Genomic DNA, 15070 nt, shown 5'->3' on the forward strand with positions numbered 1-15070 from the left:
TAGTGATAAAAAACGCGAATAACTAGAATAGTCCATAATGAAAAAGGATAAAATAGCTAAACCCTAAACAAATTTGAAGAAATTTTAAAACTTACAAATAGATCGTACCAATAGGTCTTCGAGCAAACAAAAAGACGCGAATCTCGGACCAAATAGATCTCGAGTGAAACACGAAATAAAATGAAATAGCCAGAAATTCCAACGGTAACCCGGTTTCGTCCTATTTGGGACTCATCAGTACCGTGCGGTAAATCTGGCTTGAGTCTTTTTGTTTGCTCGAAGACTTATCGGTACGAGCTATTTGTAAGTTTTAAAATTTCTTCAAATTTGTTTAGGGTTTAGCTTTTTTATCCGTTTTCATTATGGACTATTTTACTTATTCGCGTTTTTTATCACTCTTTGATAATATACTACTCAAAATTGTCAGTTCGGTTGTGTGAGCGAGTGTGTAAGAGTCTAAAAAATTAAGATTCGGTAAGAAAATTAGCGTTAAAATTTAAAACAATAGGAAGTGTCATACTTAAGGTTATTACGCTACTTATGATCCCAAATGAGATAAAAACGTTACGATGTTTTACACTTCTATTTTTAACGATATCTCGTTGTTCCTATTGTGGTAGGTGAAAAATAGGCCATCACCCGTAACCTACTCTTTCCGCCGGGCGCCGGTGTTCGGGGAGAAGCGAACCTCAAGAAGTAGGCGTTGGATTTGCGAAATTGGAATCTAAAGCCTCGTATAGACGGAGAAGGCGAACGGCGGTGGACAAATATTTGAACCCTGATTTTAAATAGAGGCCCTCCCGGGGGAGGGGGAAGGGTTCCTATTTCCTTTTTAGCAGCGTACCGCCGCCTTCGTGTAATTCAATACGCCCGTCGATTTTGTAAGGCTACATTGGGAAGAGACGGATTTAGGAACCTCCGGGGAAATTGCCGTTCCTGTTGAAATGTTTTCTAAAGAGAGTGGAAATATTGTTGAAAAGGCCGCCTAAGCGCCTACTTCACCGAACAGTGGACCGACGCTTTTCCGGAAGAGTGAAGTTTGTTCGCGCGCGCTTTTAAACACCTAGTCGCTTAAGTGATATATAGTTGGCGAGACATTTTCATCAAATATTACGGAAAATGGAGGGGCCTTGGGCTCCGAATGAGCGGGCCGCGTAGTACGGGTAATGTTGACATTAGTTCGGCAAAAAGGATTTCTTCAAGATTTTTACAGTCACCCTCTTCTTTTGTACGACGCGCGTTTTAGCCGCGGGGAAATTTTAAACAAATATTATTTTTCCTAGCTAAAAGGCGGCCCTACTCTTCTAAAGGCGGGTTTTATTCGCGTTCGACCGCGAGCCACGCTCGCTTATCGTGTAAAGAGAGAGGGAAAGAAAGAGCTTTTAGGATTTCATCCTTCGAGTTTCGCAACGCGGGAAGCTCTTGAATTATAATCTTCGTCGAGGATTTCGAACCAAAATAGTAAAATTGACCTTTTCTTCTCCCATTGGAGTAATTTGCCTTTTTCAAATTTTACCTTTAATTAATATATTTCGTGGACAACTATAATAATAATGTCAGAAGTATATTATATATCTCTTACGACAGAAGTATCCATCTAGAGCATATCGCCGGTTTGATTTGGGTCGGCGGCGGCGTGCTGCGCCAATTTTTGGCGGCTTTGAATTTTTTCGTTGGCGACGCGAAGGGGCGAAGGTTTATCCCCCTTTTTGGAAATATGGGGGGAAAAAACTCGAAATATTTTTGAAGGACACATGCCCAAATCTCCAACCAAATTTAAATAAAAATACACAAATACAAAATACTACAACTTTCCAGCCACTCATGTTATATGGGAAATCAGTAAAATAAAATCTAGTACTTTTCGAGGCAGTTTTCCTAATCGTGGAAGCAAACACCGCATCGCTGCTCAAAATTTACGGAATTTACCTTACGATGTAAAATGATAAAATTACATTTCGTAAGGATATTTTCTTACGTATAAAGGTCATTTTTGTTCTAGATAATAGTTTTGGATTGGAAAATTGGGATGTATTTTGGGTCGCACTATTGTTTCTTGCGGACCGGCGAAGGAACACGTTTCAAGCGAATCACATTAGCAGTATTGGGATGTTAATACTTCTCTCGTATTCATACTATAAGGTATACAGGGTGTTAACTAAAAAATGGACCAGGGCGAATATCTCAAAATGTGTTTTAACTACGATTTTGAAATTTTAGGTTGTTATAGAGCGCTCAGGGGGTCAACCAATTATGAAAATGTCAATGACCTTGAACCATGTCTTCAAAGTCATTCGAAAAATTAACTTGAGAACCGGAAGAGCTACGAAGTTGGTTCCAATTAGAAAGTTGTTCCCCGTCACATTTTATGGTTAACTAGCTTTGACTCGATCTGATTTGCGAAATAGGAAGTCGAGAAATGTTAGGCTAAAAACAAGACGGTCGTTAAGTTGATAATGTATATTATAGGTTCTGATTATATTCATAATAAAGACAAGAAAGATTGGCTGGCAAGGACTAAGGTAAAGCGTATTAGGATTGTTTACCGAGAAGATTAAACAAACACAAATTGCCACAAATTTAATAATAAGGTAAGAAGATTTTTAAGAATTTAAATAATATATTTAATTAAAAACAAACAAGAGAGTACCAAATAAATTTACAGTAAATAAATAAAATCTTTCGAAATACGGGAATTGAAGAATGTTGAATAATCCATTATTTAACTAAATAGAAATTCCGAAACAAATAGAAATAAGCGGAAACGAGAAATTGCGTAATGTCAGCCAGCAACAACTACCTATAGACCAGCTTTACTTCCACGGCCTTAACAGAGCCGGAGCTAAATCGGAAAGCGAGAAAGTTGAGAAAGGGGTTCAAATGAACTGGCCCTCTGAAGTGGCAAAACATACCAGTCTGGACACGTATTGGTCTCGCCGGTCGGTACCGTCGGTTCTTCTTTCAAGAAACACTTCTCGCATTCAAAAACGCGAAAAATTGGTATTTCATTGACGCCACGAAATCACTTTGAAAACTGTGTTGGACTAAAACAATGAAGGCCAAATGCGCTACGCTTAAAAATAAAAATAATCTCTATCTGTATATAATATTTGTAAATATTTTGTTTAGTCCATTATCTCCCTAGTCAGTTACTTCTATATATATATTCTAAATATTGTATATATTTCATTGAATTTATATATAATTTTAGCCAGTGAGCTCAGATCCTCTTGGTTTCAAAAGATATTTTAGACAAATAAAAATTAATTAATTAATTCCTTCAACCTTAACCCTGGTAGCTAGCTAGTCCCTAATGCAGTGTCTTCCCATTATACTCGGTCGTGGTACAAGGTTAAAAGTGCGCCAAACAACTAGCTGATTATTGTTATTATTGTTGTAGTTGTCTTCTACGTGATCATGGACTGCCAAGTTTAACGGACTATCGCGGTACTGTGACTCGATCAGGACTTTTTATCCCGGCTGGGTTTCAACCCTTCTGGCGTTTTCGATTTCGATTGGGATAACATTTCTAAATGTAAGAGACTGTTAATGGAGTGGGTCAGTCTACGGTTCCGAAAACTCTACTTTGTAAATATATTCGTATTATTATTTTATCTCATTGTAAATATTCAACATAGTAAAATTTTGTATTTGAAATGTACATGTCTTCAACACATGCAACGGCGAATTTCGACTCATCACTGTTCCAAAAGGGACCAATTGTAATTTGGCGTAAATAAATAATTTATTCATTCAGGCGCGTGTAACATTTCTACAGGCGCATAGCCTATTTTTGACCTACTATTTCGAAAAGCGATAAAAAGTGGTACCAAATTAGGTTATTTAATTTTAACATAAGCCTATAGTAATTAAGGTCGGGGTTTGGTTCCAGTTCGGAAGGAAAATCTGGAAATAAGTCGTTCGGCATTTGTCAGAGGTTGCTTCGTCATTTAGGGCTTTTGCGACGTGACAATAAATAAGTAGGTTATTAACGAAACTACAAACATCTATTTATAAATTCAAATGACTAAAAATACGTATTTTGAGCAGAGATAAATCTAACTATACATTAGTTTTGTTATCCAAACCTTTCACAAAATACTTATTCGTTCTCCTCGGCGTGGGCTTCCTTAGGCATAAACATTGGCTGACGTTAATTGTAATAGTAAGTGTAGGCAGCTGTTGGCTCGCGTGGTATGAAGGGTTTGCCAACAGCCTACGCATTGTAATCCGGCCACATTGCCTGTCTCTTGTCAAAAACGAGTAAACCCCCTTTGGAAGAATTTAGTTGCTTAGTGAATTCAAGGCTTAGGAATAATTTTATTTAGAACTACATATCAATTAAACAATTCTTTGTTAAATGGACATTACATCCGATCTGGTATAGTGCTGTTATAGTTATTAGCTCAGCTAATTGTCGAAGTGAAGCCTCCTTATCATTCACTTAAATGTCGAAATGTTTGTCATCGTCGCGGGTTTTCTGGCCGTCGCCTGCAGGCATACTTAACAGCCTCGTGTTTGAGGCCTTCACTCAAATAAATTGAAATTTAGGAAGCGTAACTAGATCTACCTAGGAACTCTGCGGTTACATTTTATAACATACAATACAATACAATGTTTATTTTTCAATATATACAATATATAACTTACTCGAAAACCAATAAGTGCCTGGAATATAAACATTTCATTAGAGTGTATGTATAGCACAAGGCTCGCTTAATTTTTAACATCAGAAAAGAAATATATTAATTTATAATTGGAGATAATACAGCTTTAGAGTATTTTTAGCTTTGATCCCAATTCCACTCGGAGAATAAGTTACTTTCTCCTAAGAAAAATCAGAGCTCTATCTCATGGATTTCCCACAACAGTACTTGTTAAGAAACTGTTAAAACTATGTGGAATGTTAAAAATAAGAATTAAAAGTTTCAAAACTAAATGTTAAAAAGATAAAAATAAAAGGTTTTCTTAAAAAGTATTTTGTATTTTTAAACTTGTTTTTCTGTCGTTAATGATGTATTCGTACACGTTTTCGAGTTCGACAAGAATTTATAATGGCTGTCAGATGAGACCGTAGACCCTGCATTGTTCGCGGATGCTCCTTTATCTCTTGGGGGGAGCGCGGTTTAAAGGGTGTAAATCGGAGAAAACTATTAAAGCATTCGCTTTTCGGAATTGGCTTTTCGGACGCCAAAGCGTTCACCTTGTAAAAAATAAAGGTCCTCAAAAACAAAGCTATTTTTCTCGGTTTTAAATAGACTCTGTTTCACTAGTTATTTCACCAATTCGATCAAACGATAGTTTAGTGGATTGTTTCAGTTCTATTCGCTAAAATCAAACGCTGTCCTAAAATTAAAATGGTTACGGGAAGAAATAAACCGAAATTCTTCAGTACTGACGTCTTCACCCAAGGCGGTGACGTTTTCCCTCCCCCGAAACGACTGAGGGGAAAAATCATTATCCCTAAATATAAATAAATAAATTGTTGATTAGAAAACGGGTGAGGTAGAATGAAAACGTATTTTCCAATTCATTATCTGGGACCCGTGTCTCTAAAAGGAAGACTAGGAAAAGAAACTTACCATAAAATGGATTTAAGAAACCCTGATTCATTATCTCAGGAAATTTATTGAATAATTTACGTTCTTAACGAAGCATAAAAGCACGTCTTCAGATGGTTAAAAAAGATCAAATGTGGTATCGCGAAATATTATACATATTGCGTCCTCATCTTTAGGCATTTCCTTAAGAATGTCTCGCATTCCTCAGAAACGAAACTCCATACAAGAGAAGCGCAGTGTTTGCTATCGTAATAGATACTTACCGTATCATATTTTATAGGTACGCTGACAATAATTCTCCCAAGAGAACAAATTTTAAGATTTTTTTAAGACGAAGATGGTGTTTCGATGGATTAATTAACTTACAAGGAGACATCCCGAAGAGTAACCCACCGAGTTTGTTCAAACTCGGGGGATTGGTAGACCTTCATGTATCATGAAAAATCCTAAAGGGAATTTATTCAATGGACAACCGTTTTGACATGGCAACGAAAAATGTTTTTGACAACACAAATTATTAAATTTTCCCATTGAAAATAACAAGGCATTTTTACCTCAAATTTATCAAAAGTTGATCAGTTTTGATGATTTTTTGTCAATTTTTATCTATTTTTTCTATTTTTGGCATTTCAGAAATTTAGAAATTTGTTAATATTTTTCACAGGGAATCGGTCAGAATCCCATGTTATTTTCAATGGGAAAATTTTTTTTTGTTGTAAAAAACATTTTTCGTTGCTATGGCAAAACGGTTGCCCATTGAATAAATTCCCTTTAGGATTTTTCAAGTTACATGAAGGTCTGCCAATCCCCCGAATTTGAACAAAATCGTTTGGTTACACTTCGGGATGTCTCCATGTTAGTTATTGGTTCCAAAGTTTCTAATTACCTCCTCGTGGCAACCTTGGACCTACTTGGAAGAGGATTTTGAGAGATATCTCTGTTCGTAACCATGGTAGCGCCGTAGCTAGAGTCTAGCAAGCGGAACAGTTGGCCAATATTACGAGGGGCGCAAAACTCTCTACAGGATTGGTAAAGTAAAGCATATAGGAAATGTGACTGTTGACTACACTATATCAATGACTAATAAGTTACGTATCTCAACCATGGCGATGGTTGGGTCCGTCTATATATACTCATAACGCAAGCAGGATTTTATTTCGCGTGTAGTTAATCCTTTGCACTCCTATGAGACCTTAAAACAATTAAGTTTTGCAGCCCCCTCTATCCATTTGGGGCGTGGTTGAACCCTCAATCTCCCTTTCAAATACGCAAGTTGCATAACTTCACTATCCTACCGCTATCCGATTATTTTATTCTCGCATTGCCGATAACGTAGAGTTTTACGCAGGGCCGGATTAAGACTTTATGGGGCCCTAGACCCAAGTTAATTTTGGTGCCCCCCTTTCAATAGCGAGCGAAGCGAGCTAGGCGCTTCCTCAATTTATAATTGAGAAATGGAAGGAAAATTCATTTTGCTGCCAGATTTAGTATGTCGTCAGGGGCTAGACGGCAGTCCGTCAGAGAATTTGACAATCAAACGTTTTTTGGTTCATAGGGGTGGACGCATTTACTAAAATTACTCCGGAAAATATTTTGTGAAAAGCAAATGATTAAAGTTTTGTACTTTTATTTTTTTCGAACCCTCTTGGTGCCCCTTGTAGGCTTGGTGCCCTAGGCCCAGGCCTATTCGGCCTATTGGTTAATCCGGCCCTGGTTTTACGCTTTTGACCTAAAAGGACCTTATGATAAGCTTATGATTTTAATAATGGAACATTTTAATTGGGATTTAGTAGGTGCAAGCGACTTTAAAGGTGAAAAGAACTCGCGTGAAACCCGTTATGGCGTAGATAATCTTGTTTTTCTATCTAGCGGTCCTTTTCGCTGAACTCTGTTCTTCTTTGAGTCGTGGTGTGGTGGTGGGGGGGGGGGGGTAATGTTACGACACAGGCTTCTTCGCGCGATATTGATTCGAGGGAAAGCGAAGCAAAAAGTGGAAACTAAAATAAGAACCTCCGGATGATGTATATGGCCATCATTCTCAGCTTTGCCGACCCGCTTTCTCGGGGGGCACCTTGAATGAAAGATGATCTCATTATTTCCTCGCCGACCCCGTTTAACCCTATCCTTTTCCACCACGCAGCCACCCCGCAGCCACCCCGCTTTTCTTAAGATTTTTATTTCGGTAGGAAGAGAAAAATTGCAAAGAATAACAACGTTTAAGGCAATTTTATATTTAGTATATTTTTATACAAAAATGTGTTTTTCCTTACAAGTTTAATGTTATATATTTGATATTATTCGTTTAAATCGTTCGATAAATGATTTTTATGAGAATAATAATTAAAAAACAATAAGAAACAATCAATTTTCACTACATCTACTTCAATTTACAATTTACATTAACAATGAATAAAGTTATGTTTGTATATTTGAGAAAGTACGGCAGCTGGGTCGGATTGTGAAGATTCTAGCGTAAAGACGAACTAGATATTCGACTCGACGTTACTGCCTCGCATTTGTAATTGGATAAAGTATTATTCCACGGCCCACGCTTTTAAAGATGACGCTTTGATCCAGCGCGCCCGCCGGATGATGATTCTAGGCGGATGAACGAGGCTAATATATTCGTAGGATGAATTCGGCCGTACGCTAGGTTTGGCTTCAAATGGTTCGAATTCTATCAGACCGAAAGATAGGTGTTTTTACGTGCAATTTCATTTGGAATTTCTAAATTTAGAACTCAATAAAACGCCCCAAGTCGTAATAATTCGGCAAACGCACAGTGATATTATCCACTCTAATCTAGAGTATTTTTTCGTGATTGATTTAAAGGTAAATCCCGTGCCTCTATACACTAATTATATTAAAATACAAGATTTTCCATTTAGCGAAATTGAAAGAGAAAGTATCCGAGAATATAATTATAGATTTCTATATTATTTAAGACCGCGGTAAAAGATTAAATAGCTTCTCTATTAAGCTCAAAATATTTTCTAATTTCGCTCTATAAGCTGAAACTACTTTAGCCCTCTCAGTAACCCTGTCGACCTTTTTCTCGGGACCGTCATCCTTAAAAATTATCCGATCAAACGCATTTGCAATTCCATGATTTAAAAATACGGCAAATCGTGTTCTTCTGCGGAGAATAAAATACCACTTTTGCTCTTTGGCCAGAGAAGGGAAAGAAAATAAATACAATTTCCGTTTATCACAAATTGATATGTATCGATTTGGGTGAACCTTGCAAGTGAAAAGTTACTGGGAAACACCTAGTCTAACACAGAGGAGGTTCAGCCGGAGGATAATGACTATACATTACCATAAGTCTATCAATACCTTTCAGAAGTGTCAGTTAGTGGAAATAACTACTGATAGCAACGCGTGGAGTGACGTAATGTGAACGTCAAATCGTAAAAGATCAGCGCCTCAGGAGAGAAAAATACGCGATCTAAAATCAAATTATCATTCGCCGGTCCTAAGCCTTGGCTCGGCTCTCTGCACTGCACGCGATTAGGCATAATGACTTATCGCGGTCATTTTTGAAGTGAATCTCACAAGTCAGTAAAAAACTTTATATTGGCAAAATAGAGAACTGACACACTCGTGTGAAAAGTAATTATAAACTTATGACATTACCTGGAGAAGAATAGTTCTTTTTATAAAATAACCTTTGCCATTTTGTTGAAATGTTGCCTCCCCGCTTCAGCTGTGGATCCGTTTTCTCTCCCACTAAGGAGCTTATGAACTCATTCTTAGGCATTGGCTGAACTATTCCAGGGCAACATTTCAACAAGTTGGGCAAGCGTAAAGACATTTTATAAAATAAACTATAGAGTGCCAGCAGCTTGAAACCCTGCGACGTCACCAATGTTAAACGTCTATTGAGAAAAAACGCGAGTTTTCATGACAACCACTACGGAAGCTACGGCTGTGACGTCACTAACTTTTAAAAACGCATCAACTGCTAGCACTCTATTAGCTGGATGTTACTTACGCTAGAAAAGACTGAATAGCAACCCGCCCGCGTTTTATCGTTCCGAGTCAAATGTCGAGAAACTATAGTAGGCTTCTCCATTCATTACCCAATTTCTTCCCCAACCTGGCTATTGTTTACCAGCTCAAACTACACCCGCTATTTAATTTTTAATTAGTTAGTCAGATTACAAGGTCAAGGTCGGAGTTTTTGGGAATACCTAAAACCGTCCTCTTTTGTACCCAATTCTTTATTAGGTTGGGCTTTTTTTTCGGGGAAAGGATGTCACAAAAAGGCGTTTTCAAGAACCGTTTTTTCCCGCTCCTCCAAGTATTTTATTTTATTTTTAGATTTTATAAATATATCTAGAGACCTTTATTTACATAAAATGGCAGTATTATACCCGAAACCAAAAAAGCTCGCGCCTAACAATAAGCTACATTCTTTTCATTAAAGAGGTAAAAAAGTAAAGTATATGATTGGACATTTAGAATATGTCAAAGAAGGGAAATTGGCCGTTTTCGGGTTCCAATAAATCTGCCAAGTAAATGGCGGTTCCGGCCAAGCCTTCGAAGAGACTGTAAGGACAATCGGGCGTTCGCGCTCGCTTGAAATCGTCGGTGAAGATGAATTCGGCGAATTGCAGGGCTCGATGAAGGTGTTTAGGGTCGTGAGTCAACTGATAAAGCAGTAGAAACACGTATCCGTTTCCAGCGACGCCGTGGCAAATCCCAGGACCCTTTTTCAGCAATCCTTTCTTCCAGACTATTTCTCCGCACATTAAACAGGATCGCAAATAAGTTTCGTCACGCCATCGTTGATAAGCTTTTGCCATTAAATAAATCGTTCCTAAACGAAAGGTTTGGCGTTTTTCGTCGGGTACTTTTCATTTGATTTATTTTCAATAATACGAATTTATTACTAGGTTTGTTTGAGTAACCAAGTAGTGCACTTTTGTCAGCCTCAATAAAACCCCTTGGATTTTCTACTACGGTGAAAGAGTTCGTTTAGTAGGGGTGTGCGACAGTGCGAGCACTCGTTTTAATCGAGTTCGAGTTCGAGTACTTGGCTCGAAACTCGATAAGCCTTGCCGCGAAACTCGTCGAGCTTTCGAGTTCAAAGTTTTCCAAGGTCAAACTCGGTAAAAACTTGTTAGGTAATTTTTAAGAGTTTTTATGTTATCGAGTATAAATGACATCACAATTCTCAACCTATTGTCAATTGGCTCCTTTAAAAATATGACGTCATTTTTTTCTGCCCACGCTATTCGTCCATGTGACGTATGTTTCACGTGTAGCTTTTAACAGCTTACAGTTTTGGTTTTAGTTTCAGCAAACTACTTAGACTTTTTAGACATTAACAGTCATTCATAGAGAAGTTAACAAGTATAGTTAAGAAATTAAGACTCGTTAATATTTCAAAACTCGAAGCACTCGTTAAGAATTTCAAAACTCGTTAAGCACTTGAAGCTTTGAAAAAGGGTAATTTTATAACTCGTTAACTCGCTAGGTTTTTCAAGCTCGAACTCGAACTCGGTAAGAAAAATTTTAGAAACTCGAACTCGACTCGGTAAGAAAAAAACGAGACTCGCACACCACTATCGTTTAGTCGCTGAAATCTACGCCCGAAACCGCTTTTGACGTCATTCAACTTTCAAGGGATATACTACAGTAACTACACATTTCACTTGGGTGCCCAAAATTCCATAGTAATATACTCTTGATAATAGCAGAAGTATATAATATATACCGTCTCGTAAATGTATCCATCCACAACATTAAAATAAAACATATACCGCCTTTGTGGGGTCGAGGGAGTTTACCTCTTTTGTCACTAGCTCCACGAAAATGTAGCATATGGATATTTACTTATTTATAAACCATATTTTCCTTATGTAACTGTTTTAGAAAATCACTTTGATATAGGGGGTCAATGGAGGTAAGTGTGATCAAAATATTTTATTTTTGGGAGTTTACTTGAAATTACTCCTAAACTAAAAATAGCACCCTCTTAAGAATTGGTACCATTAATATGGCCACTTTATCCTACACAACTACGAAATCAAATTTAATATCAAATACAGGGTGTTAACTAAAAAACGATACAGAGCTAATTACTCAAAATGTGTTTTATGTAAGAATTTGAAATTTGCAGGTTACATAGAGGGTGCAGGGGGACAAATGACAATGGAAATTTCAATGACCTTGAACCAGGTCTTCAAGGTCATTCAAATTTTAACTCGAGAACCGTTAGGATTAGAAGAATGGTTCCAATTAGAAATGTGTTCTACGTTTAATTTTAAGTCTAACCAGCTTTAACCCGATCTAATTTGACCAATGGGAAGCCGAGAAATGTTAGACCAAAAACCATAAGATCGTGTGTGATATTCTAATCATGACACGACATTTAAGGGCTTATAAATCGAAAACTACCAGATTTAACGGATCAAAATAGTCGTGACACTCTAAACTGAGGGGGAGAGTTCGTAATGACCTTATTTAGTTCAAGGTCATTCAATTTATTTCAATTACTAGTTATATTATTTTGTGTTTAAAACATTTAAACTCAAAAAAGTTAATAAAAATACTTGGTACGTCTTAAATCAATTATTTAAAGTTTATTTTGGAGTCTTATTGGTTTATTTACCTAGGGTAAAAGGTAATTTGACTTAAAAACCTTGGCGGGCATTTTTCTAATTGGAACCATTCTCCTAATCCTAATGGTTCTCGAGATAAATTTTTAATGACCTTGAACTAATGTTTCAAGGTCATCATAAGCTACAAATTTCTAACTCCCCCACTCAGTTTAGAGTGTCACGACTATTTTGATCCGTTAGATCTGGGTAGTTTTGAATTTATAAGCCCTTAAATGTCGTGTCATGATTAGAATATCACACACGACCTTATGGTTTTTGGTCTAACATTTCTCGGCTTCCCATTGGTCAAATTAGATCGGGTCAAAGCTGATTAGACTTAAAATTAAACGTAGAACACATTTCTAATTGGAACTATTCTTCTAATCCTAACGGTTCTTGAGGTACAATTTGAATGACCTTGAAGACCTGGTTCAAGGTCATTGAAATTTCCATTTTCATTTGTCCCCCTGCACCCTCTGTGTAACCTGCAAATTTCAAATTCTTACATAAAACACATTTTGAGTAATTAGCTCTGTATCGTTTTTTAGTTAACACCCTGTATATAGTTATTTAAATATTAATTATGGAATTTATTATCTGTTACTGATCACACTTACCCCCAAAATGCGGGGCAAATGTGATTAGGGGGTGGGGTAATTGTGATCATCAATCGCAATGAAATTACATACAGAGGTCCCAATAAAGCTACATCTTTTTCGTAGCTCTGAAATAATATCTTTTTAAATTAAAGTACCCAGATGCTCATAATAATAATCAGCTAGGCTAATACCCAAGGCTAGCTAAAGCTTAACCTTTTCTTTTTTAGTAAGATTACATCAAGAAAATCATATAAAGTAGTCTTATAAATCATAAATTATCTTACCATAATTTAACATTGATTAAGTGATCACACTTACCCCACACTGCAAATTTAGAAAAAGTTTTTTCAGATTAAATTTTGAAATCCTCAAATTATTAGCAAATATACAAAATTTTCCCAGCAGATAAAAAGATCGAGACTACAAAATACCAAAATATGAAATTGGTTTGCCAGTTAGGAAAAAAGTTACAGAACTTTTCTTTTGGGCATAAAATCTCTAAACAAAAGTAAAAGAGTGTAACGTTTTTTCAACTAAAAGTTTTAAAAACTAAATTTAATTTAAATTAATATTGAAAATATGCAAAATGTATATAATTAAGTATATTTCAATATCCATTCATCAAATATTTTATTATAATAATATTTGGGGAAATAATATATGGCGATCACACTTACCTCCATTGACCATATATATAACGCTGTATTATTTATTCATTGAAAACCCAATTTAAAAAGCACCGGGAGTTTGCGAGGTACGTGTTTCAAGCAAATAACATTAGCAGTATTGGGAGATGGATACTATACTTTCCATTAGGATTATTTTATATACTTCTGATAATATTAATTATCTGCTTACCTGGCGCACCATGGCACCAATGTACTAATTCCTCTTCTTCTGGTCTTTGGTGAGCAATTTCATCAGTTGCGCAAGGAAAATTCCCACTGGGAGTTTGAAGGCGCAAGAGATAGTCAACAGAGTTTTTGACATCACGTTCGGCATCGAGATGAGTAGATAGATAATCAGGAACATTTAATAACATTTGAAGAATTGACGCTAATCCATGTGCCGCACCTTTATTATAAATAAAAAAAAATTATATATTACTATTTATCTGGTGTTCTCTCATTTTTGAAATATAAAATTTTAATTACCAAGATATTCTGTTCCGTAATAAGCGTACATCAGTGGGCTGGGTGAACGATGACGTCTCGCATACTCCCTGCCTGATTGAACTATTGACTGACATAGAGAATACAGCATTTGCCTTGATACACACTAAAATTATATTTAAATTCATCCAATTTAATACTTATTCATAAAAATGTTTTCAGTTCAGTATTTACTTCTCTTCCCAATTTCTTATTCAATAGCAATGCTCCACACAGATATCCCGCACGTCCCACAAACAATTCATCAGAACCACAACTGAGAAATTTACTGGGTAAACAGAAATCTGCCATAGCAGCGTATCGACTTAAATACATTTGACAATCATCTCTTCTTCCAAGAGCGTGCATCATGAGGGCAGCAAGTACGTTCATTCCACCATTTCCCAATAAAAATGAAACTTGTAAAGTTTTATCCCCTCGTAATTGAGGATGATCTAGAGAGGACAGAGCGCAATTCAAGTATTCCTCTCCTTTACGTAGTAATTGAAGTTTTTCCTTTTCAAAACTTGGAAGATGAGCTAAATAGTGACACATGTATGACACACCCGCAACACCAACGTAGAGACCACCATCACAATCTTGGAATGATGTTTTTTGATTGGAAAATATCTCGGTTATTAGACCCAGACATCTCTTTCTCACAGTTTCAATTGGTAACTGAATTGGCGCTCCATCATAGTCAAGCATTTTATTTGTAAAGAATCGCTTTGGTCGTGACATTTTTGAAACTGTAGCAATGTAATTATGTAGTGTCACTGCTTTCTTGAACCGATTAGTAACCACTCGTTATCTAAGTTTTAATAATTATTCTTAAAACTTTAGTTTATAATTTTTAAGTAATGCAATTAGGCCTGTGTATTTCCTGGACCATGCTAAAACTGTAATTGTTATTTTCTAAATATCTGGCATTACTCACCCTTATTTGAAGCCCTAATCTAAACATGCACGCCTAAAGTAAGGAACTTTTCAATCGGAAAATAATCCTTCCTTCTTCGTGGAAGAGTCCGCGTCTTCTCATTCCCGAAGCTGCTCTTGAGCTTCCTTCGATGGATGATTGCGCAAAGGAGAAGCAGAGGATTGCCATGACGACGGTTCATTCGAAGAAACTAGCCAATCAGAATGAGACAAGT

At 36.6% G+C, this 15070-nt stretch overlaps 1 protein-coding gene across 2 annotated transcripts; it reads right to left on the reverse strand.

Annotated features, from left to right (window-relative positions):
• Positions 1-7829: 7829 nt before the first annotated feature.
• On the reverse strand, positions 7830-14998 carry LOC149933123 (lanC-like protein 3). 2 transcript variants are annotated; one of them, XM_090156653.1, is made up of 5 exons: positions 14857-14998; positions 14115-14668; positions 13923-14046; positions 13627-13842; positions 7830-10383 (listed from the first exon to the last, which is right to left on the reverse strand). In XM_090156653.1, the coding sequence occupies exons 2-5, from the start codon at positions 14658-14660 to the stop codon at positions 10022-10024; spliced, it is 1248 nt and encodes a 415-aa protein (XP_090012779.1). In that variant the 5' UTR covers positions 14661-14668; positions 14857-14998; the 3' UTR covers positions 7830-10021. The 2 variants fall into 2 exon arrangements, with proteins under 2 accessions (XP_090012779.1, XP_090012778.1); XM_090156652.1 differs by having other exon boundaries at positions 14115-14730.
• Between the last annotated feature and the right edge of the window lie 72 nt (positions 14999-15070).

The sequence above is a fragment of the Leiobunum rupestre genome, chromosome 8, assembly GCF_980474605.1.
Source record: "Leiobunum rupestre chromosome 8, qqLeiRupe1.1.hap1, whole genome shotgun sequence".
NCBI classification, from domain to species: domain Eukaryota; kingdom Metazoa; phylum Arthropoda; class Arachnida; order Opiliones; family Sclerosomatidae; genus Leiobunum; species Leiobunum rupestre.

Coding starts and splice junctions, on each gene's coding strand:
- LOC149933123 (XM_090156653.1), bottom strand. CDS start 14,660: ATGTCACGACCAAAGCGATTCTTTACAAATAAAATGCTTGACTATGAT. Junction 13,843..13,922: donor TTACGGAACAGAATATCTTG/GTAATTAAAATT, acceptor TTTATAATAAAG/GTGCGGCACATGGATTAGCG. Junction 10,384..13,626: donor TTGGTGCCATGGTGCGCCAG/GTAAGCAGATAA, acceptor CCTTTCGTTTAG/GAACGATTTATTTAATGGCA.